Source organism: Anoplopoma fimbria, chromosome 14, assembly GCF_027596085.1.
Source record: "Anoplopoma fimbria isolate UVic2021 breed Golden Eagle Sablefish chromosome 14, Afim_UVic_2022, whole genome shotgun sequence".
In the NCBI taxonomy this organism is placed as follows: Eukaryota; Metazoa; Chordata; class Actinopteri; order Perciformes; family Anoplopomatidae; genus Anoplopoma; species Anoplopoma fimbria.
In genome coordinates, this window is record NC_072462.1 from 13,073,565 (window position 1) to 13,099,528 (window position 25,964).

General features: G+C 41.1%; 2 protein-coding genes across 2 annotated transcripts; both read right to left on the reverse strand.

The window, feature by feature from the left end:
* Window positions 1-3,118: 3,118 nt before the first annotated feature.
* Window positions 3,119-6,247, reverse strand: LOC129102798 (uncharacterized). Its single transcript, XM_054613067.1, has 5 exons — window positions 4,978-6,247; window positions 4,829-4,897; window positions 4,621-4,752; window positions 3,628-3,729; window positions 3,119-3,342 (listed from the first exon to the last, which is right to left on the reverse strand). The coding sequence occupies exons 1-5, from the start codon at window positions 6,245-6,247 to the stop codon at window positions 3,119-3,121; spliced, it is 1,797 nt and encodes a 598-aa protein (XP_054469042.1).
* A 307-nt stretch (window positions 6,248-6,554) lies between these two features.
* Window positions 6,555-9,493, reverse strand: LOC129102194 (zinc finger protein 862-like). Its single transcript, XM_054612220.1, has 6 exons — window positions 9,204-9,493; window positions 8,589-8,775; window positions 8,128-8,467; window positions 7,311-7,570; window positions 7,086-7,224; window positions 6,555-6,966 (listed from the first exon to the last, which is right to left on the reverse strand). The coding sequence occupies exons 1-6, from the start codon at window positions 9,475-9,477 to the stop codon at window positions 6,685-6,687; spliced, it is 1,482 nt and encodes a 493-aa protein (XP_054468195.1). The 5' UTR covers window positions 9,478-9,493; the 3' UTR covers window positions 6,555-6,684.
* Window positions 9,494-25,964: the final 16,471 nt, after the last annotated feature.

Consider the following 25,964-nt stretch of genomic DNA (forward strand, 5'->3'; position numbering starts at 1 on the left):
GGTGTTCCCTTTGAAAGATTGTCCACTGTGCAGAAAAATAAAATAAAAATAATTATTTATTGTGGTATTTGTTAGAAATGTATGTTTGTACACATATGTTCAAGGTATGCTTGATTGATAACAACAAGAAGCCTTACATGTAGGGACTTAGGACCCAGGAGAAGATAGGTGATGCATGGCAACCCGTGAGGGGATCAGGGTTCTCTGGCTGAGTAAAGTTATGGACGAGTTGTGCTAATAAAGTTAAAGTTAAGCAGTTGTTCTCACGTGAATATATGTTTCTTTAAAAACACGACATTTATTTCCATGTTATTTTTTGTCAAAGCCTCAGGGAGCCGCAACAGAGGGGCTGAAGAGCCGCATGCGGCCCTGGAGCCGCAGGTTGCCGACCCCTGACCTAGTTGCACAAAGTGGTTTCAGGGCACTTGAGGTTCCGTGGTCAGATATCGCTATCGTATGAAACATATGTTTGAATTTGCCAGACTGTCCACACAAAACTCCTAATTGATGAACCCAGTCAAGGGCATCTCGCACAACTATAGAAGCTGTGCATGCCTTCTGTGCTATCAAATTAACACAGTGTGCTCCACAGTGCACATACAAAGCAAGTGGTTGTTTCTTCCTAATGTGAGCCTGTGTTCCAGAATATTTGCCAGACATATTTGCTGCGCCATCATATGTCTGCCCACGCAGAGCTGACAATGGCAAATTTAGTCTGCAGATAACATCTAATACTACATTTGCAAGAGATTCTCCTGTGGTCTCATGCACTGAATACATCCCAATGAATTCCTCATGAGGATTTAAGTCATGATCCACATAACGAAGACATACAGATTCTTGTTCTTGACCTGATATGTCTTGTGTCCCATCAACAATCAAGGCAAACTGTGTGACTGGGAGGCATCTAATAGTGTCAGCTATTCCTCTTATAATGTCTTTGCTCATTATGCCTAGTACCTCATTTTGAATGAGAGGACTTGTGTAATCCTGCTTGCGTGTCTCTAACCACTTCTGAAAAGCAGGGTCATCCTCTGCCTTTTCTTTCAGATGTTGGGATAGATTACCCTTCTCTTCCACATGACCTCGTAGCGGTAAACCTTGCCTAGCTAAGTATTTGATTGAGCCTACAATCTTCATCAATCCATACCTTGCTTCCTCCTGTTGTCTGGCAACAGCTGAAGAAAGCTGTGAAGCTATACTGCCCTGCTAAGGCAAAAGGCAGTAACTCACCAGAGTGTGAAACTGAAAAAAATGGCTTTAAAGTTATCCTAATGTCCACACAATGTGGTTATAGCTACAATGTTGTAATTTTCACAGTTTGTAGTGTATGCCTGTCTTAATCTATTCATTGAGAAAAAAATTAACTCAAATTTGACCTTTGACCTTTTTTGGAAGTTACTGTGTTCTGCCTTAGCATTGCCTTCGGAATGTTGATTTGTCATACTAAGGCAGAAGGCAGTAACTTCTATGTTAAAGCTCAGTGGTATGATAACAATGGAATAATGACCCTATTAATTAATCAATAGTAATACTATTTCATTTATCACAATTACCAATACCATGATTATCATAATGTGACTTCACATTTATCATATTTTTTTTGTATTTCAACACGGGTAGTCACATTACTGACACAAACTCTCTGACCGACCTCAGTGTCATATACTGTATTTATGTATCTGACTGAAATAATTGAAATTACTTGTCTGTATGTGTAACTTAAAGTAAAGGTTTCTGACAACAATTTCAATAATCATGTTTATTTACAGTGTTCACCATCAAACAAGCTTTTGAGCACAATGTATGAACACTCTTCTTTGTAACGGAGCAAGAAAAAATGTCCAATACTTATAAAAACAGCCTATAAAAACAGATTATCCAAAACACACATCACACACACACACACACACACACACACACACACACACATACTGGTATTCATGGCTACTGGGGACCAACTTTTTAATCATCACTGGTGGGGACCACCCTTTCTAGAGGTGCTAGAGGTGTGAAAAAAATTCAGCACACTCACTACTGTTTAGTTAGCCTATAAAAAACCTGCAAATTTCCATTAAAATGTTTTCCCCATCATATATGGGGACCACTGAAAAATCAAGTCAATGTGTTGATAGGGGACCGAATTTGCATGAATTTGCAAATAATTTACATAATTCACACCTTCATACTTGAATGTCCATCATGTTATTATTATCAGTTATTATCATTAAAAAAATCTTAAATTTACTTTTGATTTTAATATGCCATACTCAAACCATAAATTAGTACATTTAATCAACTAAAAACTGCAAGGACACATCAGGAGGACAAAAAATGGAAGAGGTGCCATGTAGGAGAGTCAGGCATCTCATCAGTCACTTCCCTGAAAAAAAAACTACTGTGCAACCTTTCACTTGACGCAAGAACCTTGTACCTCACAACTGGCATGATGGTGCGTGGTCCACTGCAAAGATGCTTCCAAGGTTGTACAAAAAAGCAAGAAGGCAGCTGTTCGCAACAACCACAGCCTCATGGCCATCACCACATTGAAGCTGTTGGATGAAGGACTGTTGGATGAAGGACTAATTGAAGTCATAATGTCAATTAGTGAATTCTTATTAGAACAGTAAACAAATAAGACTGTCTTGCAGGGCTTAGAGAGCAAGGAGGAGCTACTGGGCAAATGGAGGCTCCAGGAAAAGATGGAGCCACGTCAAGTAACCAATGGTTGTACCTTTTTGTTTGTCATAAAATAAAATACTTAAATCTTTTCTGTCCTAATTCTTTATCTGCATTTCCGTCCACTCTTTTAAGCGCTGTATAATGGCAATAGCACAGAATAATAATACAGTAGTATTTAGCACATAATGACCTCTTCATGTGATATTGCTTCAAACCATCATTGAGTGATGTAGTTCTTTGTAATGACTATCAATAAGGACCAACTCCAGATCAATTGAAATAATTGTCACTGTTTAATAAACAGATGGCCTGCCACGTTGGCCCCAACTTTAAGCTTTCAAGTATCAAGCTAAGAAAAACAGTGAAAATAACCATAACATAAGACATAAGCAAAGCACTGCTCACAAAACTAGCAGAATCAGCCTTTTTTTAAACATTAGGAATGCTGGACTTTCTTTTTGTACGCTGTGATGCGGTTGTATACATAATATTTTAACATTTGCCAATCCCGATTATTGAGAGCTGCTGGCTCAGCTCTTAGACACTTTTCACAGTCTCTCTTTGAAGGGACGATGCATGAAGTGATGAACCGCTTCATATGCTTTTCAACGGCTTTTACCTCTTCGTCCTGCCATGGTTTTCTTTTCCTGGGAGCTTTACCTGTGAGTGGGTGAAAAAAATGTCAACACATAGACCTTACACTTATGTAGTACATATCTTGTTTACCTGACCACACAAAGGACTGTACATGGTTCAGTCACCATTTCACACAAGATCATCGATGTTCAGAGATTATTACTGTGTTCTGGCACCCAGTGATTTATGCCACCATGGAACATCACCAGACCCATTAGCTTTAAGCAGTGGCACTGCGAGCGTACTGCTGTTGCAATTCACATTTGAGTTGATCTGATTTGTAATGAAAAAAAAAAAGATTTAAATCACCTTTGACAGACATCACAGCTGTGAGCCGGTCATCATCTCCAGAAAGTGGCTTGCTCCTCTTGCTCACTGATGGGACTGCATTCCTCACCTCTGCTGATGATTCTATGAAATAGATGAATGATATATTTGTTAGATATACAGACAAGGAAACAAACATGAGAGGAAATGCCTTTGTGCAGCGGGACTCATTGTATGCTTGATGAGATTGAAAGATGTGGACTTAATTTCTGATGTTGTAATTTCTCTATTATTTAAGTCACATCTTATCCCTTTCAATCTCTCCTTTAAGCCACGTTCCCACTCGCGGTATTGGCTCTACTCGCTTTTGGAAGCTGGTACCTTTTGGGGGGACAGTTTCCACTGCAAAAATAGTACCCCCTGGATGACGCACAGGACTTCCATAAAGCTGCTGGTCCACTTGCTAGATATGAGTGGAGTCATCCAGCCTTTCTGTCGTTTCGCAAGTGAGCAACATGAAGGTTTGTAGCTCCCCCAAAGAGCATGGCGTGCCCTTTTTGGCTGCTGCAACTGACGCCTAGACACTTTTACCCCGTGCGTGGTTATTGTCTGTGACAAAACTCGGAACCAATCAGTGTCTGCAATGTGTCGAGGTCACTTTTTATAAAGTACGAGGCTGCTTTTGTGGAAACCTGAAGGAGCAGGTAAAAAAAAAAAAAAAAAAAAAAAAAAGTACATCCAGGTACCAGTAGGGCTGGGCAATTAATCGAAAATGGACCCTCGATCTCGATTCAGGGACACGTCGATGTTCAGAATTACAGAACCAGCAGTATCAGATATTTTTCACTGTCTACCCAGCCATTGTTTAATGCATTCAGGCTTACAGTTACAGTGGCCAAAGCTATATTCACCTTTATGATAGTTGGGCTGCTGTTTTCTGATGAAGAGAAGGCCATGTCTGAGATATTTTTTGTAATTTTCTGGTGTCCATTGTACTTATTCTGCTAAAATCAAAGAAGGAATTAAAAAAACAACCTTCAACAGGTGTTGCGGCTCCGACACGGTCATCTTCTGCTGCTGATGGTGTATCTCTCTTGCGTGTTGGTGGGGGGCCTTCTTCCTCTGTCAGTGGGGGGCCTTCTTCTTCTGTCAGTGGAAGAGTCTCTTCTGCCAAAGACAAAGATTACAGGACATTGAGAAACACACACAGTAAACACTTCTTTTGAGATAAATGAATATATACCTTGAGATGAATAGTGTCGTCCCCTGGTTTTAGCTGTCTCATCAGTCTCAACAGGACAAATGACCATGTCTAGAGGAGATATAAAAAACTTGATTAGCAAATATAAACAAAAGCATGATGGACAAAAGAAAAATGACAAAACAACATACCATCTGGCCCTATTGTGATTTCATCCAGGTTTTGGCCATGGAACTCAGCCAATCTTCCTTGCTCAAGGGCCATGAGAAGCTTGCTAACCTTGGCAAGCTGCAGTGTTTTCTCAGGTAGTCGATAAAACTCACGATGGACTCTAATGTCATGCCCAAGAAAGTTAGCCAACTGGTCCATCTCTGTATCCGTCATGTTGAGAACCGTTGAGAGTGTTGCAGCATGTTTCCGCAGCCTGGTGGAGGTCAGTGCCTTGGGACACTTTGCACCACATGCTACTGCAAAAGCACGGAGGCAGTCCGAACCACGGAGATGCGTTTTAGCAGCTGGCCTTGCAAACATGTAGCAATTCTCTTTGAGTACCTCACAAGCCTCTCTCTCTGAAACCAGGAGTTCCAGTGCACTGAGCATTTTCTGAGTCACAAGAATAGGAACCGGTCTACCTCTTTTTCCCCTGATCACAATCCTTGTGAAATGTTTGCAGAGTCTTTTCTCTACTTCTGACAGTGCCCAGTCCAAATCCTGGTGATGATCAGACTTGTCTCTTGACAAAAATGCAGACAAGGGCATGCTTGCCACTTCTCCTTCCCTGCGACGGTTAAAGAGGATGATCTGTGCTAAGCACACCTTTGCCAAGTCTATCCAGGTCTTTGTGGAAGGACTTTCAGAGAGTTCTTTGCAGTACTCCTCTTGCTTTTGACTGAGAAACTGGTGCAGTCTCTGCACATCTTCTGTGAACGGCATCAGAGTGGGAACATTCCACTTTGCTTCATTGAGGTTACGTAGTGCTGTCGCAGAAATCATTTCATTCCACCTTTCGTTGTGGACTTCCTGAAACTCAGTGGCATTTTTCACAAGTTCATGGTTGTTCATGATCAAGCCCTGAGCTTTTAGGAGTTTGCTGACTTTGACCAATGTATGGCCAATTTTCTTGGCAAGTGATGGTATTGTGAATTTGTGAGAATCACTGTCATAGCCACAAGTCACCTTGACAGCTTTGATCACCTGCAAGTAATTCTTTGGATTTATGAAATCCTCCACTGTTTTTAAGGGGGTAACTTTTCTGGCATTATGAACCAGTCTTCCCATTTCTCGCATTTTGTCACGCACACACTGTTGATTCTTGGCTGACATCCCACCCTTGTTCAACAGGTGCTGCCCAACATGGATGATGACATTGTCATTTTTCACAGCATCAGTGATCGGATCAGCAACCATGGCACTGATAACTCCCCACATCTGTTTCCCGATGTGTGATGGCACAGGCTGCATGAATGTACACATAGACTGAACACGATTTTTTCCTGGTTTGACAGGTATCGATGAAGGCTTAAGTTTGCAAATTCGCATATGTCGCCACAGGACTTTTCGTGTGAAAAGAGCTTGGCAGTATGCACAATGCATGAAATCCTTCCCCTGTGCATCTTTATTCGGGCGTTTAAATGGAACCAGGGCTCTACGCTAACTTTTTTTTTCAGGAGCACTCGTGCCCCTAAGTTACAAAATTTAGGAGCACAGAAAAAAAAAAACGGGGGCACAACAGGTTTTTGTTCAGAACATTTATTAGGGTGCAGAAATTGCACACACCAACCGCACCAACAGCACCAACTTACTAAAACTAAATTAATACAAATAGACAAGATTACATTTAGGCTACACAAAACAGCACCAATTTACTAAAAAGATAAATAGAAAAGATCACATTTAGGCTACACAAAAATCATGTCGGACTCGGAATCACTTGGCCATGACTTGTAGTTGGGTCGACGTGACCTTTTTCCAGCTGACAGCCAGTTTTCGGCACATTTAGTGGGATCAAATAATTCAAGTGAGGGGCCCTCTGTAGTGATCCTGATAAGATCCTCTGTGGTGGAGACATGCAAGCAGCTCCTCAAAGAGCTTTTGAGGCGTTTCTGCGCAGAGAAGCCCCGCTCACACTGTGCAGAAGAAATTGGGAGGACCAACAGTATGTCCACAAGGTGTAGGATGTTCTGTAAGAGTAATTTAAAAGGGACTCATAGTAACTGATCAAAAGAAATAACTACATACCAGAAATACCTCATTACAATTAAAGTACAACCTTCCATTTAAGTGCTGAAGTGTATGTTACCTTGTAGTCAGTTCTGTATGGCTCTTTGGTTGAAACTGTTTGCCATAAGCTGCTGTAGGACTTGTCCTTAAACGTGTAGCTGACAAGGGTCTTCAAACTCTGCCATTCCCCTGGCAAAGCATCCATCTGGCATCCAGAGCTAGAGAGAGAAAAACATAGGCTTGTCACTCATCTGTTTCATAATCTGGTAACCAATCAAATCCATGATATTAGACAGCAACGTGCCTTGTAAGGACATGACGAAAATGCTCCATTAGGGCCTCCAACTGATCGTTTCCATAATCAACCAGTTCATTGGTATTCTCAGGCCAGGTGTCGTGATGAAAGATTTTCATGCAATTCACTGCAGAGTAGTCTTCGGAGTCCTCATTAATGAGACTGCCGAATCTGGTGTTAATGGCTTCCACAGTGGTGGTGATGACAGAGGTGATGTTTCTCTGTAGCCTCTGCTGCATTCCTGTGACATCTCCCGAGAGTGGTACACCCTTTAAGAAAAAATTATGGAAAAAGAACAGAACATACCTAGTTATAGCATCCAGTAGCTTGTGCACACAACATGTACATTCAACCTACAGAATATTTCACACAGACATGTAAAAGACATGTGAGTTGATTACAAAAGAGTAGTAATGGATTCATTCTGATTAAGCTGTTGTACTACACTCACTATCCTGTATCCCTAACAAACCTGAAATGAGATCTCTTCCTGCCCTTGTAGACATTCCATGAACTGACATAGCTTGCCCCCTCTTTGCGGTGTTTCCTGCATAGCCTGCAACACCATCACTGTCTTTCTCAGCGCTGAGATGGCTTGAGGAAGAATGAGGTCGTTCTTCTGCAGAACGCAACTGAGCGAGGCCAGTTCATTAAACACGTCAGCCAGGAAATGGCTAAATGCGCAGAAGTTAATCTCGTGCATTCCCTTCCTAATCTGAACAGGGGCAGTCAGAAAAAATACCTTGTTTAGATTTTAAGTGATATATCTCAAAATAAATCAGGTCACTTTCATAAGCAATGTGTACTATGGTTTTGTAAAACGTACCTTCTTTGCACGCCCTTGAATTTCAGCACTGGCTGCTGAGGAGGCAAGGTGGTCCATGTGGCGCAAAACAGCCGAATACTGACCACTGTCAGTTGACAGACTCCCTTCTTTTGCTGCACGAAGGAACACACTCAGTGCCCGGTGTACATGGGGAATCCACCTCGTCCCTTTCACGCTCGAAGGAGAGCAGACCCTCACACCTAGCTCTTTTCCAATCAGGTTCAGCTCACGCCTGGATTTAGGGCTCTGGTGGTACGTCTTCCACACAAGATGGAGAAGGTCATAGACTTTGGCCACCATTGTCTCATTGCGCTGCAGGTTGAGAATGGCCAACTCCAACCTAGACATTAACAACAAACACAGACAAATCTTATAGCAGTAGCCTATTACTAATGGACAAATGCATACAATCAACCATGACATTCTGTAATATAGTTAGGGCACAATGTATGTACATTCACCTGTGAGGCATGCAATGAATGGGAATTACATGCTGTCCGGCTGCCTGTTTGAGTAGAGCACTCACTCCCCTATGCACACCCATGTTGACTTTAGCACCATCTGCACCAAATGCGACACACTTGGCCTTCCAGTCGCATGTACCACGTCCAAGAGCATCAAATGCTGCATTGGTTCCAGCCAGGACACCTTAAGTAAAAAAACCCAGTGTTAAATTCCTTAAAGTAGCCTTTTTTTTAACAAGCAATTGTCCACATATTCATATTCTGTGTAAGTAATTTTGCATTAATTTCATTGATAATGTTAGCCTATAGGCCTAACTATTGTTGTAGACATGACATTCACATTTCAGTCCCCTTGTTTTATATTATTATTTTTTCCCCTTTACCATTGGACTTTATATAATACACCACCAATAAATACCTAAACTTAATATAAATATACACGTTTACATTATAAACACACACACGCACCCACACACCACCACCAATCATCATTGCATTTCAGAATAACTAGGAGAGCTAGGCCTATACGATTGGTGAAGAAGATAAATTGTGGGGCTGTGTGATTAATATAAAAAACATAGAATTTTTTCTATGAGTGCGCAAGCCACTCACCTTGCGCATGAGCGTGTAAGAGAGCCTGTTGGCCGACGAGGCGGGTCACCGGTCTGCCATCCTCCACGAAGCGCACATACACAATCTCACACTCCGTGTTTGATATGTCCGTATCGCCATCTATCAGGACTGCGAGGTAACGGGCCGCTTGTAGCTGGGCAGCGAGAGTGTCTTTGATGCCTTCCGCTATTTGACCGACCATCTCAGCACATCTCACATCATTGTCATATGTGGGATTGATGTTTAATCCATTTTTATGGTGAAGGGCAATCATCGGTCCAAATTTAGTGAAGGCTATCTCTTCCTTTGCGATCACATACGCTATGTTAAATTTAACCTTCAGCTGCCGGAGCGTGTCCTGATTAGAGATAGCCAATTGTCTGCCAACGGCGGCTTCCACCGTGCCTGGGTTATTGGGCTGGGTGCGATTTATATATACATCGCGACATCGAGAATGCCGAACGGACTCGCTGTGTTTTACCACAGCATCCCGTTTTAGATTAGGGTTCCCGGTTCTAAACAGAGAAGAGCCTGCCATTGCCGATGGGGCTTCCTTACAAAATTTACAGAACATTTTCATGTTCTCGGCATCATAAAGTAGCCAACCGAAATCCTTCAACCAGTCGGGGTTGAATTTGTAGACTTTATCGACTACAGTAACTTTCTCCACTCTAACCTTCTTCCTGGCGATTTCTTCATCTTCCTCTCTTCCTCTGTTTGTTTGTGTTTTCCCATCATTCTTTTTGAAAAACGCAGTTATGCTTTGCATATTTGTTTTAGCTTAGTAGTTAGCGGTGTTGAGATGTGCAATATCACATACAGCGAGAGGCGCTCGAGCAGCAATATCACATACAGCGGGAGGCGCGCCGCGCTCGAGCTATCACATACAGCGAGAGGCGCTCGAGCAGCAATCTAAGCAAAAATAGATCTCCGCTGAGCGGACTGTTGCCAAGCAACATATAAACAAAAAACCATGCACGAAGAATGCAGAGTGAATTACAGTTTGGTGAAAAGTCAGAGTGACGTTGTACGCTCATATCAGCGCTCCTGCAGAGCACGAAATAAAAAAAATAAAAGTGCCGGAGAAGTCACTCGCACGCGTGCTCCTGTTTTGTTTTTCTCGTTCGCACGCTGAAATATTCACTCGCAAATGCGAGTGAAATTGGCGCACTGTAGAGCCGTGAATGGAACCAACTCTCCTCTCCCTGACTCCAGCACAGCAGCGTTGTGGGCATAGTTGCCTCTGTTGCGAATATAGTCAAGCAGTTTTCTTCTCTCCAAGGAACCCTTTGGTAAACTTATAGCTTGAGCCACATCAACTTTATCGTGGTGTGCACGTTCTAGATGTCTGGCCATTTTTGCATTTGCTTTTTTGCAATATAAGCAATACTGTCGTTTGTTGTAAACTCTTTTTCCATGCCTCTTTTGTGAAGCTTGCACAAGTATGGTGTCAGTTGCATCTTGACTTGAGCAGGGTTCTTCGTCTGTACTGACATCACATGTACTGATGTTTGTTCTCAAGTTTTCAAGGTCTGGTGTCGTGGAGTCACCTACTGTTGTGGAGTCACCTACTGTTGTGGAGTCACATACTGGAGTCACCACTTCAGAGTCAGAAAATAATTCACCCACTGGCCACCTTTGTTTCCTTTCAGTTGTTGAAATGCTGACATCACTTTCGTCACTTTCAGACGTGGAATCTGGCACATACTCATCGCCACTCTCTGATGTAGAGTCGTATAACTCATTCAAGTCTTCAAAATCTGTGTTTATCATCTGAAAATAAATTCATTAACTTAGAGGATGGATCGATAGTTGACATTATTGGACTCACACACACACACACGCTCACTCTCTCGTTCTCTCTCTCTCACACATACACACACACACACACACACACACACGCTCACTCTCTCGTTCTCTCTCTCTCTCTCTCTCTCACACACACACACACACACACACACACACACACACACACTGCACCCACCCCAAAGGATTGACATGGACGTTTTATGTGTTTAATGTGACAATTGACAATTGACAAGTTCATTGTTGTACAGTATGTGCTTAATATGATAATTCAGTGTGTGTGTGTGTGTGTGTGTGTGTGTGTGTGTGTCACAGTAGCACGTTCAGGGCGACATTGCCACTAGGCTATGGATTTTCTTGTTTGTTTTTAGTGAACAAGGCATATTCAATGTAGCATATCAACCAATTACTGATTAAATCATGGGCATTAGATGCCGCTGACCACCTGACATCAGACGTGTGTGTATACTTATATTAACTGAGTAGATACAACTGAGTAGATAGTAGCCTGTGGAAAGCATAATTTAGGGACGGCAAAGGGTTAAATCCCATGTCAATGGCCTAATCCAATCACAGTGCATCAGGCAAAAAACCGCAGTTGATTCCCAGCTTCTGTGAGTCACATGATCAGATCCATCCAATGACCAATTTTGTTTACTTTTGTTGCGAATTCAAACGTGGGTGACATCCAGTTAAGGAAGTTGCATTCGCTTAGTCAACATTATTTATACCACGTACAGACCGCACACTAATTTGCTGGTCAGTGCAAGTGAATCACTCGTGGTGGATTTAATGGATTTCCCCCTCTTGTCGATTGTTTACCATGGATTTAAATCAGCGTCCAAAGGTAGGCATTGGTTTACTATATTCCCTGCTGGTTGTGTGCATGTGTGTGTCGTTTTGTCATGGCTTCAACTAGCAGTTTGCTTTGCGGTCAGATAAGCCCTTCTGTCATTGTCAGGCCATGCACATTTCATTTCAGGTAGGCTATATCCTCATATTACCGGGCTGTGGATCAAAGCACCCTTAACGCCATGATGCACTGCAAATCAGTATCGACCTTTTGCTGGCTTCGACTAGCCTCGACTTTCCCACATAGCCCATAACTATCCGGCAGAAAGTTTTAAAAAGCTCGTGGTGGATTTAATGCTGCTGCCGGTGTTGTTGGTGGTGTGTGTGTGTGTGTGTGTGTGTGTGTGTGTGTGTGTGTGTGTGTGTGTGTGTGTGTGTGTGTGTGTGTGTGTGTGTGTGTGTGTGTGTGTGTGTGTGTGTGTGTGTGTGTGTGTGTGTGTGTGTTCGTCATTGCAACAGCAATTCCTTAGCTTGCCGTCAGTGGACTGTCATTGACCGACAAAATATAGTGTATTTCATAAACTGGTTTCATGGGCTAGGAATTGAAACATCGCGTAATATACCCTAATACATCGCTTGATAACGGGGAAGATGACACTTATTGTGTGTGGTGTACATTAAGTCTAGTTTGTAAAGTAGGTTAGCCGAGTATGATAACATTTGCTTCTTCGCTAACGCTACCTGTTCATCACTGCTACATAAAGTAAGATTAGATTAACAAGATTAACTTTTTTTTTTTATACACCAATGTTCTTACCTTCATCTTGGTATTTACGTTTCAATGCCATCTCCAGCATCATTTTCCCTCGAGAGAATGCCATTCTTCACAACCTAGAACTAGTAAAAACTCTTCACAAAGCCAAACACAGCAAGCCACGTATTGCATGTACAGAACAACTTTATTATTTATGTGTGTATGAGGTGATTTAACAGTATGACAGTGCACCGTAACTCCAGCGCGGAATATTTTGATGGCAGTCATACTAAGGCAGAGTGCCGTAACTTCGGGGCAGTGCACTGTGGCTCCATTGGAATGTTCAGGAGTGGGTGATAAGAAGGCAGAAAGGTGTATCTGACGTTACGGTTGGTCAGTCATACTAAGGCATAGAGCCGTAACTTCGGGGCGGCGCACAGTAACTTCATTCGAATGCTCAGGACAAGGGTGAGAGGAAGGCAAAAAGGCGTATCTGAAGTTACGGGCTTCTGCCTCAGTTTCGCCTTGCACTTTTGAACTTACGGCAAAACACCATCTTGTTTTTTGCCCGAAAACAACCGAATTTGGGCTTGATATTTGTGTACATGATAAAACTAAGGCGTGTGGTTCCAAATACGGCAAAAACTCATTTTTGACCAAACTTGAAGTTATGGTCTTTTGCCTTAGCACGGCAGCATAGTGTTACCTTTTTGTGCATAGATGTTCACGGCATGGATATGCAACTGACTTTTTGCATGTTGTGAGAACTTCTGGATAGCTTTTTTCCAATTTCTAAAGCCTACACTCACAAAGGCAGGGTCACACTTGCTTGCATATGTTGGCTGATTCAAAAAAACCTTGGCACAGTGAAAACATATGACTCCTTGTAAAGTGGCACTGTAATGTAACCAAGGAAAAGTTTTGAACCATTTCTCTTGAAAAGACAACACACAGTTATCTCGCTTCTGCACTACTATAAGCTTAGGGTCAGGTTGTGCAGGCTTTGTGCAGGTGAGGATGTCTGAAACATCAAATCCCTGGGGCTCAATATCCTGTAACATATGACATGAAAACTTGTCACTCTCTGAAATAACAATCCTATTAAATGAATGTATTGATCAATAATGCTCTTCACAGCTAAATTATGTTCCCTTGTGTTCTCACCTGCTCATTTGCCTGACTGCTGCCCTCATCATGTGACCCTCTGTGAGGAAACCACAGCAACCAAATTACACAAGATCTCTCATTCAAAACTAAATACTAGGCACAATGAGCAATGTCAAGATAAGTCAGCACTTTTTGAAAGGGCATCTACAGTTTTATTTACACTTAAAACCCATAACTGGGATTCTGGGATTCCTCAGAATTAAGAGTATGTTACAAATTAAATGAATTATTATTAATATTATTATTATAACAATGCCTAGAGTTTGACAACCCCCCAAGTGCTATAGTAGAGAATCAAGTGGTTTCAGTCCTTAAACTCTTATGGAATACTACAGAGTAGTATGCAGTTCACAGAACGTCAGTGTTCTGACAGTGTATGGCATGCACAATTTTGTTTGAGGTCTCTTACCTGGTCATCTGTGCCTCCTGCGCTGCCTGTCTCTGTGCTCTCTCTCCCTCACTTTGGCCATCTGACCCTTTGTCGCCTCCTCTGTCTCCTTCTTCTTCTTCTCTCTCTCTCTGGTCACCTGACCCTCTGTCTCCTCCTCGCTCTCCTTCAATTGCTCTGTCACCTCCTCTGTCTCCTTCTTCTCTCTCTCTCTGGTCACCTGACCCTCTGTCGCCTCCTCGCTCTCTTTCAATTGCTCTGTCACCTCCTCTGTCTCCTTCTTCTCTCTCTCTCTGGTCACCTGACCCTCTGTCGCCTCCTCGCTCTCCTTCAATTGCTCTGTCGCCTTCTCTCTCTTTCTGGTCACCTGTCCCTCTGTCGCCTCCTCTCTCTCCTTCAATTGCTCTGTTGCCTCCTCTGTCTTCTTCTTCTCTCTCTTTCTGGTCACCTGACCCTCTGTCGCCTCCTTGGCCATTTCCCTCTCTTTCCCTCTTCTCCTGATATATAAAAAAATATTAAATGGGTTGAGAGAGGTGGTATCGATATCAGTTTTGGAGAATATGTGTTCCCTCACCAAAAAGTTGTAAAGCATTTTAAACTCCTTTTGCCCACTTACTAGCACATTTAGACTGCTACACATTTTTGTATAAAATAATAATAATAATAATACCATTATTATTATTATTATTATTATTAATAATAATAATAATAACAATAATGCTGTTTCAATGTTTCCTACACAGTAAAATTACAAGAGTAAAATTTACTCAAATTGAAGAAATTTTTACTCTATTTTGGATAACATTTGGTCCCTCTCTAAAAAGAGTTAAGTTAACTCTTTCGATAGAGTTGTTTAATCGGAGTAATTTCTCTTCAATTTAGAGTAAAAATTCTACTCTTTAATAGTACAATTCACTCTATGTAGAGACAATTTCAAATGACTCTCACTCTATTTTTACTCCTACTAGAGGAACTACAAATTTACTCCACAGCAATTTACTCCCTTAAAAAGAGTTAACATTCCTCAATTTTGAGTAATTGTTTCTCTGTAAGGAGTCCAATTTAGAAATTGCACAATTCAATATTAAGCTCGTACGATTGTTAAAAATGACAAAAGATCAATTATTCCACATGTCCTTTTATTTGGCACCAAATATTTGCTCTCAATAGAAAATTATCCTCATCATCACAAAAAGCATTACATGAAAAAAGAAGGGATTATAAACAAATCTGAATCAAGACCACATGACATTAAAATATCAAAACACTTGTGGTGCAAAAGGTCTTTAAATTCCAAAACAATGGGTGCTTCTGTGGTGTGCATAACCTTGAAAGCATGGACATGTTCCTCTAAATAAAGAGTTTTCATAGCAGTCGTTATAAAAAGAACACACTCATCTCTTACAACAATATTCTGGATTACATGAAACACAGGCATCTCATTCTCCACTCCTATGCAAACAGCCAGCCCAGGCCGATACAAATTCCCAAAACTCTTTATCCATTTTACATTGTAGATCGTTGTCCAAACGGGAACATTGAGCTTAACAGCGATCTCTGTGTAGGATTCTAGTCTATTCAAGGGGACCATTTTGCCAGGGCCTAATTTCAATTCATTTGGATTAAATGTTTGCCACAAATATGCCACATGACATTGGTGTTTTTTGGCCAATGTTTTTGTAATGTTTTTAAAACTTTTTATTTGTCTTTTGAAGTAATTGTGTTTTCCTTCGTAGCGCATGCACCAGCTATGTATCAAAGGGCCAAGTTTCTGCATCGACGTCGGGTAGTGGATTAAGAAATGATGTTTGGGCAATAATTTCTTGTGGGGATATAAATACTTGAATAGACGGTGGTGTTCAGAAATCAGATGCTTCAAATATATAGTTATGCCACTCGATATGGCTGGAGACAAAACTATGCTGACTATTTGAAGCAGTAAAATGAATAGATACCAGTTTTGGTCACTTGAACAAACAAGATCCCCGAATATAATCGGGAGGTGGCGCAGCAAACACCAGCTTTGTGTAGCATTAAGGCTTAAGTCATTAGAACCCTCAACTAAATTAACACCTGGAGGTTTGTTGCACTGTTCCAAGCGACCATAATTGAAACTCTGAATTCGTCTGTGTATTTCTGCCGGTGTTGTGTAATTGTGACCCAAGTGTTGCAGAAGGAGCTTCATCTCAAATTGGGCAACCCCTTCAAATATGTCGTGCATGATATCGACTGAATAATTTGTCGCCGTATGAAAATATTGCAAGGAATTTAAAAGGCACGACTTTTTCACGCCCATAACATAAGGAAGTTGAGGGTTACTCTTGATAACCTCACAATGTTCTGCGTGAAGTTCTTTGGTTCGAAGTGAGATCTTACTGCTATCTTCACTGAACTCCGTTTGAAAATCTTCCTTCTCAAGTAGGCAAAAACGACAACAATAACGAGCACTGAACGATTCTACAAAACCAAATAAAGAATGGATACCAAGGTTGTCTCCTGTAACTTGAATGATGGTTCCGTAAACAGCATGATCATAAAGGGGAATCTGAACTCCTTCAGTTTCAAGACGAGATATATCCTTGACCAGTGGCTCAAGGATCTTATCAAATCCATACGTTTTGATGTCTTGTGCGTGAAATAATGAAACCAAATGGATGGCAAGTAAATTTGAGTTATATTTTGGAGAAATATTTCTCAACGTAAAATAGATGGCTCCTAACTTGTGTATTCCACGCTTGGACCCAAGGGGTTTGAACACTCAAACTCATCAAAAAAGAGCTGGATCTGAAACGCATGGTTTTGCTTCAAGAAAAGGGCATGACTTTTAAAGAATTCTCCATCCTGTATATCATAGAGAAACGTTTCTTTCTTTTCCCAATCTCTACTTAAAAAGTCATTAATATTAGGATGCTTACAAATGAACCGCAAAGTCTCAAGAATGGGAATATATGTAAACTTATCTCGGACAACAACTTGAGAAAATGACCCATTTGTTGTATTACGTCTGGTAGCAAACCTTGTCCCAAGGACATATTCGACTGGATCAATTTTCCCCATTGCTCAGAAAAGTACTGCATTCTCTTGCTTTCAGAGTTGAATGCCAAGAATGGATTTTCAATTTTTGGAATGACTGATCAATTTGAGATTCCACAACACTTTTCATTGGTTCCTGTAAAGATAAACCGTTTTTCACTGACACTAGAGTTTCGTTTTGTATGTCATCAATAACTTCCCCAACAGAGTTGACAACATTATTAATGGTGGTCTCTGCTACCCCAGCAACTTTCAGTTCTGCAACAATTGTCGCACAACTTTTTACTATATTTTTTTGAAGGAGTTCAGATTCACAAGCTACATTTTCATGTGGTAAAAGGTCTACATCCCTAACTGAAACGGAACTGGCTGAAGATGAACTTTCATTAACACTTGAACTGTCACGCAAAGAACACTTAGTGAGATGCTTTCGTAATCCAGAAAAACTATTATATACATGTGCACAACCCCTTTGAGCACATTTTAACCTGAGAGTTTTTCCGGGACAAAGACCATGAACCAATTTAAAGTGCTTAATCAAGGCATTGACACTGGCATGACATCTTGCACAAATGAAGCAGATCATAGGAGTTTACTTCAGCGTCCTGGCCCTCAACTCTGCAACTCTAGGATTTACCTTGGTGTTTTCCACATCTATGTCATAGACAGTGGTTTGCAGAAAGGTGTACACATTGGTCAATTCCTGACAGTATCTTGTGCCAAAGACGAAATGTGCTTTGAAAAGTTCATCAACACAAGCCAATGAAGTTGAGGTCTTACAGGGTAGAGCATGTTTGTCGATCACGATGTAGTAAGACTCGATCATGCTCTTCTTGGCACCAACAGCAAGTAGGTATGGCTGGAGACTCCCAGAGATGTTGTCCAGGTGTCCTTGGATGCTGGTCCCAATCTGTGGTTGAATAAGGAGGCATGGTCATTTATTATGTTTTGGATTCTTACAAAGTTACAATAAGAGTAAAAAGGAAGAGGGCACACTATGCATAACACTTATTAGCACATACGCTGTAAAGCACTCTGAAGACAACGCCAAAACACGTAAATGCAAATAAGGTCAGTGTTATGCAACGTGTGTGGCCACCTTTTGTTAGTTATTCAAGCGTTACCCAATGGCCCAGCACTATTAGCATAATAAAAGAGGAAGTATTTTCCAACCCTTTTTGTTCCACACAAAGCTCACCTTGATGAATTTTACAAGACTGTCGCATGCTTGTCTGGCTGAGATTTTCCCTGGTCTTTTTCGGCCTTGGCTTGAAGGTGGCAGAAGGTGAACCAGCAACAGCATTGATGACATGTCACTGTCCCAGCCTGGGGAATATATAACAAAAACAGAACAGTTAAGCATTTCATATTGATTCAGATTTACAGACGGAGCAGCAGACGGATTATCCATAACCAATAAAGCCTGCAAAAGGATCAATGACATGAGTTTTGAGTAGGAAACTATAAAAACAACTTTGTGCAGTACAATTACTGTATTCCCAGTGATTTCACATGTGAATGACAGCCACTTCCGTTTCTCAAGGCAACAGGTTGATATGTACATATAACTCCAGTAACTTTGTGAGTGGCAAAATGTGCCTTAATGCACAATAAAATGGTTATCCCCATTCCATCTAGAATAGTCGAAGGAGAAGACATTACCATCATCTACTTCAGTGGCTTCAGCATTTTGGATGAGGTCTTGTACATCTCCAGTCAGTGTAAGCCCACGACACCGAGTAACAACCTTTGCTTGAAAGTTGGTGGTCCACTTCTCCAACATCTTTGCAGAGGTTGCGTCACCAAAAGACTCCTGAAATCTTGATCAATCTACAAGACATGGCAAAGACATTTAGTGTAAGTCCCACAGTAGATGGTCAAAGTAGCTACAGAGATCATTTCTGAAGCCTGATCAGGTTCGGCAGATAGCAATCAAAACATGTAAAAGCAAACAAAGATAAATTTACATTCTGTCTGACAAAACAAACAATAACAAACTACACAAAACATTACTTTGTAGTTCTTTACTCACCAAACCTGGAATGTCCAAGAAACGAGGAAAAACAGATAGGATGTCGGCTGAGTTCTCAGGATCGTGCAGCAACTTCTGACGATAGGCCAGGGTTAGCCTCATTTTCTCCTTCACTACAACTTCATCCGTGGAATGCTTCATCAGGGCAATTGCTTCTTGACACTGCTGTCCGTCCCACTGGATGTCTTCTTTCAATGGATCCCTGTGTGAAGTTGGCCCACCTAAAGGTTTGGGACAACATGCCAGTTTAATACTCAAAAGAAAACCTAGACCAAATAAACTAGTGGTCATGTTCCAAATTAATCACTGGCCTGTTTGAAGTTGTCGTGACCGTTTCATTCGCCCCTCGGACACCTCTTTCTGCAGAGTTTTGATTCTCCAAGCCAAATACCCACTTCCATCTTCAGCATTATAAAAATGTTCCTTTGAAAATAAGGGGAAAAACATGTAAATACAAATATACTTTTCACCCATAAATACGTGACTGATTTGAAACCATTTCACCAGAAAAGCAGCAGTAACTTACATAGCCAAGCTTGCTCAGGGGTCAGCCAAGTAAGGAAAAAGGCAGATGATTCCTTTGGCGTATTCCTCCTTCAATCTCCTAGGGGGGCTTGTGCTATACACACAAATCAAATTACCATCCTGTCCAAAATACAACTAAGATTAATTTAATATCAGTCTTGTGAGTTTATGAAAAAAACGTACCCATGCTCATTTGTCAGATGTGCAACTAGTATTTTCACTAGGTCACGTCTTCTGACATCTGACAATGTTTTTGTGCGAGCATACTCATGTGTGATCTTATCACCTCCAGGGCTACTCTTGAGGATGTCCTCAATCATCTTGGGAGAGGTGATTGACAATTGACAGTACACAGAGAACACACAGAGTACACAGATTAACAAGAGCATATATATGGTTGCAACAAAGTTACAAAAAGGACATAAACAATCTATTGATCTTACTCGACCCAGACGACGATCCTCTGCATCTCTTTTTTCTGAGGGATTTCTGATCACTATTGCTGTGTCATCAGATCCTGATGAAGGCTCACCATCGCCAATCGTACTAGAACTGAAGGAAGCCTCACCATCGCCAATCAAACTAGAACTGAAGGAATCTACAAAATAATGTTTCATGGGACACAAAATGTTTACAGCATGAGCTGCACAACTCAGAAAAGGTTAAATGTGAACGATATGTCATTGCGGAGATGATTAAAAAACTCATATCTAGAAGTTAAAACGTAAAGTTATTTTACCATCAACGCTTGCTGTTGGGATCACAATTTCTAAAACCCCAATATCCTGTTGTTTTAGAATGTATTCGAATGCCTCATCATCGATTTCGGTCCTGGTTTCATCATAGACTTTAATATCCAGGGTGGGTAGATCAAACTTCTTGGCAACTTTAAAAGACATTTAAGTCATATTAACACTGACCATGATATAGCCTACATAAGTAGTGGCAACACACAAACAAATGCATTGGTAACAATATTTTATAATAAAGGCTGCATATGCAATGTTTTCTCTTACCACTTTCCAAAAATACTTTGAATTGAAAAGGTGATGTTAGGAAGAAGTACTTCTTTCTGTCCTTATATTTCACCCTAACAGTTGCCTCCATCCTAAAGGAACAGGAAAAAATAGTGGTTAGTTAGTTGGTTTGATTACTAGCTTTTATCCTCCCCAATTAGTTTATTAGTGATGTAAAATCAATAAATGCGTGTCTCCAGAACATAATTAATTTGAAGATTTTTGTTTAAAAACTGTTTTCGTTTATTGTTTTTTCCTAAACGGTTATGATTTTAACGGTTACACGTGTACACGTGAACACGTGCACACCAGCTGCATTCATCATGAAGTACGACCCGTTAACTCTTTTAAGAGTAGAGTACACGCGGTGCACCAGAATCACAAGCTTCTCACGTAAAATGAGTCTCCCCACAGTGAACCAATGTGTACTGGACACAAACCAACAAAAGACGATGTTCCATCTAGTCTACTTACCAAGTTTCCTAAAAGCACAAACGTGAATTGCACTGCATCGGTGTGGCGCACAACCTCTGTTGACTCTTTCCAGAGTTAAGTCCATGTGGTGCTAAATCATGCTAACGAACCAGTCAATGATACACTATGGTAAACAAAATTCTCCGCAGTCGACTAATGTGTGCATTAAACAAAAAAAAAAGTGTAACATATACTTATAAATGTTCCCAATTTAAAGAACAAAAAACGTGAATTGGTCAAATGACTGGCAAGCTAACGTGATACCTTAGCAGCATCTACTGTAGCAGCTGCATATAGCAATGACTAGCGTAACTTACATAATATGTTTAAATCGCGCGGCTTCGTTGAGCTTGAATTTGGGATACTACCGATTTTAACTCATCCTCCCTCTGCTTTAATAACCTGTGAAATTCCACTTTTAGAAAAGGTGTGACACGACTCAGCACGTCTTGAGACTGGCATGGTAATGTTAAGCCACACATTTGAAAATAACACAAACCAAACATTACATGCATCCTAAAACGAGTCTCCCCACGAACCAATGAGAACAAAAACAAAACTTATGCGGTAAAAAAACAGTTGATGTATTACTTACGTTGTTATTTTCCTAGCAGACTTTTCTCCAGATCGGTTGCATTAAACAAAAAAAAAAGTGAAATGACCATCCCAATTTAAAGAACAAAAAACGTAATGGTCAAACAAATACCTTAGCAATCTACTTAACTGCATATAGTTGCGTAACTTACATAATATGTTTAAATCGCGGGGTTGAGCTTGAATTTGGGATACTACCGATTTTAACTCATCCTCCCTCTGCTTTAATAACCTGTGAAATTCCACTTTTAGAAAAGGTCACGACTCAGCACGTCTTGAGACTGGCATGGTAATGTTAAGCCACACATTTGAAAATAACACAAACCAAACATTACATGCATCCTGTACGATGAGAACAAAACAAAACTTATGCGGTAAAAAAAACAGTTGATGTATTACTTACGTTGTTATTTTCCTAGCAGACTTTTCTCAGATCGGTTGCAGGTGAAATGACCATCGGCGTATGGCGGACAAAACGAAACTTAACTGCGTTGCCCTCGGGGAGGAGTCAAAATTATGACTCCGTTATTCAGATCTAACTCCGCGTGTCTCTCAACTCTTGTTTTGTTCTTTCACCTCAAATCAGAGCAAAAAATACTATTTTCGAGTAAAATAATTTTAACTACGGAAATTTTACTCTTGTAATTTTACTGTGTACGAGCAAGCCTACACACATGCACCGTCATTAACCGTTGTGTGTGTGTGTGTGTGTGTGTATGTGTGTGTACAGTACAGGAGTGCACGCTCAAAAGGAGTGGTGTAACCTCTGAACTAGCCCACAGGAGCTAGCTGTCAATGGATGACATCTCTAAGTAAATTAATGCATTCCCCCAAAAAACTGTATGTGTGACTGTATGGGAGCAAACAGCAATTTGGTCTCTGTACTCACATTGCATTTTACCCACCTGTAACCGAGTACGTTTGAGGCAGTGGGTTCTAGAATCTTAGTTTGAGGACGTCTATCGCTGCCATTACAACGTAGCCTATGCTAATCATATAAAGTTCACATAGTTAGCTAGCTAGCTCTTACAAAGCGGGAAATAAATATCTGGCATGAATCAGGAATTATTCAGATCGTCTGGTTTTACTGCACATAGCACACCAACGATACTGTTTGAATGTGAAATTATGCTCTCAATCGAAAATTATTTTGTTTCTCCACTGATACCTCTTTATTCTGAGGGTTTGTATGGGGAAAGTGAAGGTCCCTCTCCACTTTAAATGGAGGCGTAAACTATCCAGGTAGTGAAAAAATATAGAGTGGATGATAACACCTAACTTAACAATACGGGTATTTACCTCCTTATCGTCAGGATTTTTACTCCTTTTGGCTTTTGGCTCCTTTGACGACCAACAATTAAAAATTGTTGTCTGGCCCTGGCTGCCTTTCAGTGTCCTTTTCATATCCATTCATGTACAGTTAGCATTAGTCTTCTCTTACTATTCATCCCAGCGACCTTGCGAAATAGTTAGGGTAATACCAAGTAGTTGGTGGGCTGGGGGGGGGGGTACATTACAGATTATCAAAACATGATACTATCTTGCTGACAAATTAAATTAATAAAGAAAACAAACAAGGTATTAATTCAGAATATTTCATTTTTTTGTTCATCTGAATTATGTGTGATGATATTGAGGGGGTTATATTAGCTGGATCTGATTATTGAGGGGGTTATAACCCCTCTAACCCCCCCGTAAATTACGCCTATGTGTGTAAGTAGCACAGGACATTTTGTGTGTGTGTGTGTGTGTGTGTGTGTGTGTGTGTGTACTGTACTTCAGTTCAATCAAATTTCATGAACTCCTTGTTCAACTTGAGGAGAAGTTGGTTCTCAAAATTCTGTGAATGAATTGATCCCCTTCTTGGGGTGAAAAGCAAACCGGCAATGCTAAAAGCCTTTCACACGCTGCTGAAGCTGGCAGGGCTGTGTTGAGCTTTAGTGAGAGGTTACGCACAGCTGGATAGGGGGCCAGTGTATTCACTCCATCAGCTGTAGCGGCTAGGTATCCATCAAGTTGCTGACTTATCTCATTGGAATGTGTCGGCTTGACATTGGAGAAGAAGTCATCATCTTCAGAAGAGGATGCTGTGGTATCAGGAGACCGAAGACCTTCATCATGTTCTGGCAGATGTGTCTTGATGTAACTAAGGCCTTGATTAGAAACAGCAGAATCACACCAACAAACACACATTTTTGTTATTATTACTCTGTAAGTAAGCAACTGCATAGAATCATTGTTGGATGTAAAGGTTTTTGAAAAAACAAGCAAACAAACAAAAATAAAACGTTTTCCTTACCAAGCTGTAGGACTGTGTCATTGCTGGTCCAGGAGGTTTTGAACCTTGGAACAAGTATGGCTGCTGCAATTAGCTCTGGCTCTGACATCATGCTCTCAAACCGCTTCCTCAAACCTTCAAGAAGAGCATCAACAAGTGGCTTGCAAAATCTGAGTGACGGTCTGGACTTTTCAAGCTTGGTTGTGAGGGTGGTGATTGTCGGGAGCAGCCAGCCCATCTGAATGTTGACTTCACCTTGTAGTATGTTCAAGGACTTCGCAACTGGACTCATGGTGGTGACATATTCCCCTAAAAAGGCTATGTCAGCCGGACTGTACCTAATAGAAACAGAAGAAAATAAACAAACACATATTTCCACAAAATGTATACAGAACCACTGTGCAATGCTGGACATTTATTAATTTGTTTATGTACCTACAGCAGATAATGTGGTAAGCATTATTCTAACAAATTAAGAACACAATTATACATTAACATAAGCTACTTACATTGGAACATTGAGTGCAGCACAGACCGTTCTCACAGACCCCTGTCCTTGGTCTTTAATGATTCTGACCACACGTTCCACGGCCATGAAAGACGAGTTCCATCGAGTTGAATTAGGCTGTACCAAGTGAAGCTTACAGTGTTCCTCTATAAGCTCAGCATTTTGAGGAGACCTTGATGCTTTATTCCAGAGTGCCTGACACTTAGAAAAGGCTGATCTGGACAATTTCTTGTAAGCTTCTGTCGTATTAGCCTTATCAACATCGACTGTGGAAACTAAATTTAGTAAATGACATGCACACCGATGATGTTTCGGCAGCTGATACTGAAGCCCATCATCTTCCTCCAGAATGGCTTCCACATCAATGAGTTCCACCTCCTCTTCACCATCAGATGCATCACAATCTTCTCCTACTTCTTCGATTGTGCCTTCTGCAACTAACTCTTCATTGTTATTTTCGTCCTGCTGACCAAAGACACGGAATGCTTTGACGAAATTCGACCCGTTGTCTGTTGTAGTTCTAACAACCTTTAGACTTATTTCATACTCTGCATGAATGTCGGTCAAAACAGCTGCCAAGGCATCGAATGTGTGGGAGCCTCTTAGTTGACGGCAAGCAAGGGCAGCTGAACGGCGTTCAAAACTGCAAGGATCGAGCCAGTGGGCTGTTACACCTATAAAGCTTCTTCTCCTGGCCGTCCAACAATCAGTAGTGGTGGCAATGTATGGTACCTCTTTCATTTCGTTCTTCAACTGTGCGGGACATGACAGCACTTCTCGGTTGCAATTCTACAATAAGGTCTTGAAAGGATGGTTTCTCAACCAGGGAGAAGGGCTGGAGACCTTGAACGATGAAGCGGAGGATAGCCTGATCAACCGTCTTCTGAGACACCTGCTTGGTCTCCAACAGCTTAATTTGCTTCCCCTTGAAGCCTGTTCCACCATCCGATGGCCTCTTGCAGGCTGTTGAAGTCAGTTTGGAGTATTTCTCCATATGTGTCTCATGCCTTCTCTGTAAAACAAAGTATAATATTTCAGTTTACACTATATAAAACTAATAAATATTAGGAAAGATTCCCATCATATAGTCTACATAGCAGTATTATTAATTATGAAGTGCTGGTTGTTCATAATTTTCCAATGGTTCCAGACTAACTTTTTAATTGGTTTTACTGGTGCAACTAACTTTAATTTACGGGGATCAGCAAACAGGGATGCAAACACATGTATAGTCAAAAAAGAGAGAGGTAATTGAAGCCCTCGCCCCGCAGATATCCATATAATCAGGATGCTACTGAGGCACACATGCACACTGCCTCACACACGCACAGTCTCTAGGTCCCTCTCCCTCGTGCGCGCGCTACACAAATGCAAAAGCAAATATAATGAGCATA

What these genes read in the sequence shown, in the direction of transcription:
- LOC129102194 (XM_054612220.1), bottom strand. Translation starts at nt 9,477, where the DNA reads ATGATTGCCCTTCACCATAAAAATGGATTAAACATCAATCCCACATAT. An exon ending in ATTCATTGCATGCCTCACAG is followed by an intron (nt 8,468 to 8,588) that starts GTGAATGTACAT and finishes GTTAATGTCTAG; the next exon opens with GTTGGAGTTGGCCATTCTCA. An exon ending in CATACAGAACTGACTACAAG is followed by an intron (nt 6,967 to 7,085) that starts GTAACATACACT and finishes TTACTCTTACAG; the next exon opens with AACATCCTACACCTTGTGGA.
- LOC129102798 (XM_054613067.1), bottom strand. Translation starts at nt 6,247, where the DNA reads ATGCAGCCTGTGCCATCACACATCGGGAAACAGATGTGGGGAGTTATC. An exon ending in AATCACAATAGGGCCAGATG is followed by an intron (nt 4,898 to 4,977) that starts GTATGTTGTTTT and finishes TATCTCCTCTAG; the next exon opens with ACATGGTCATTTGTCCTGTT. An exon ending in AGCTGTGATGTCTGTCAAAG is followed by an intron (nt 3,343 to 3,627) that starts GTGATTTAAATC and finishes ACCCACTCACAG; the next exon opens with GTAAAGCTCCCAGGAAAAGA.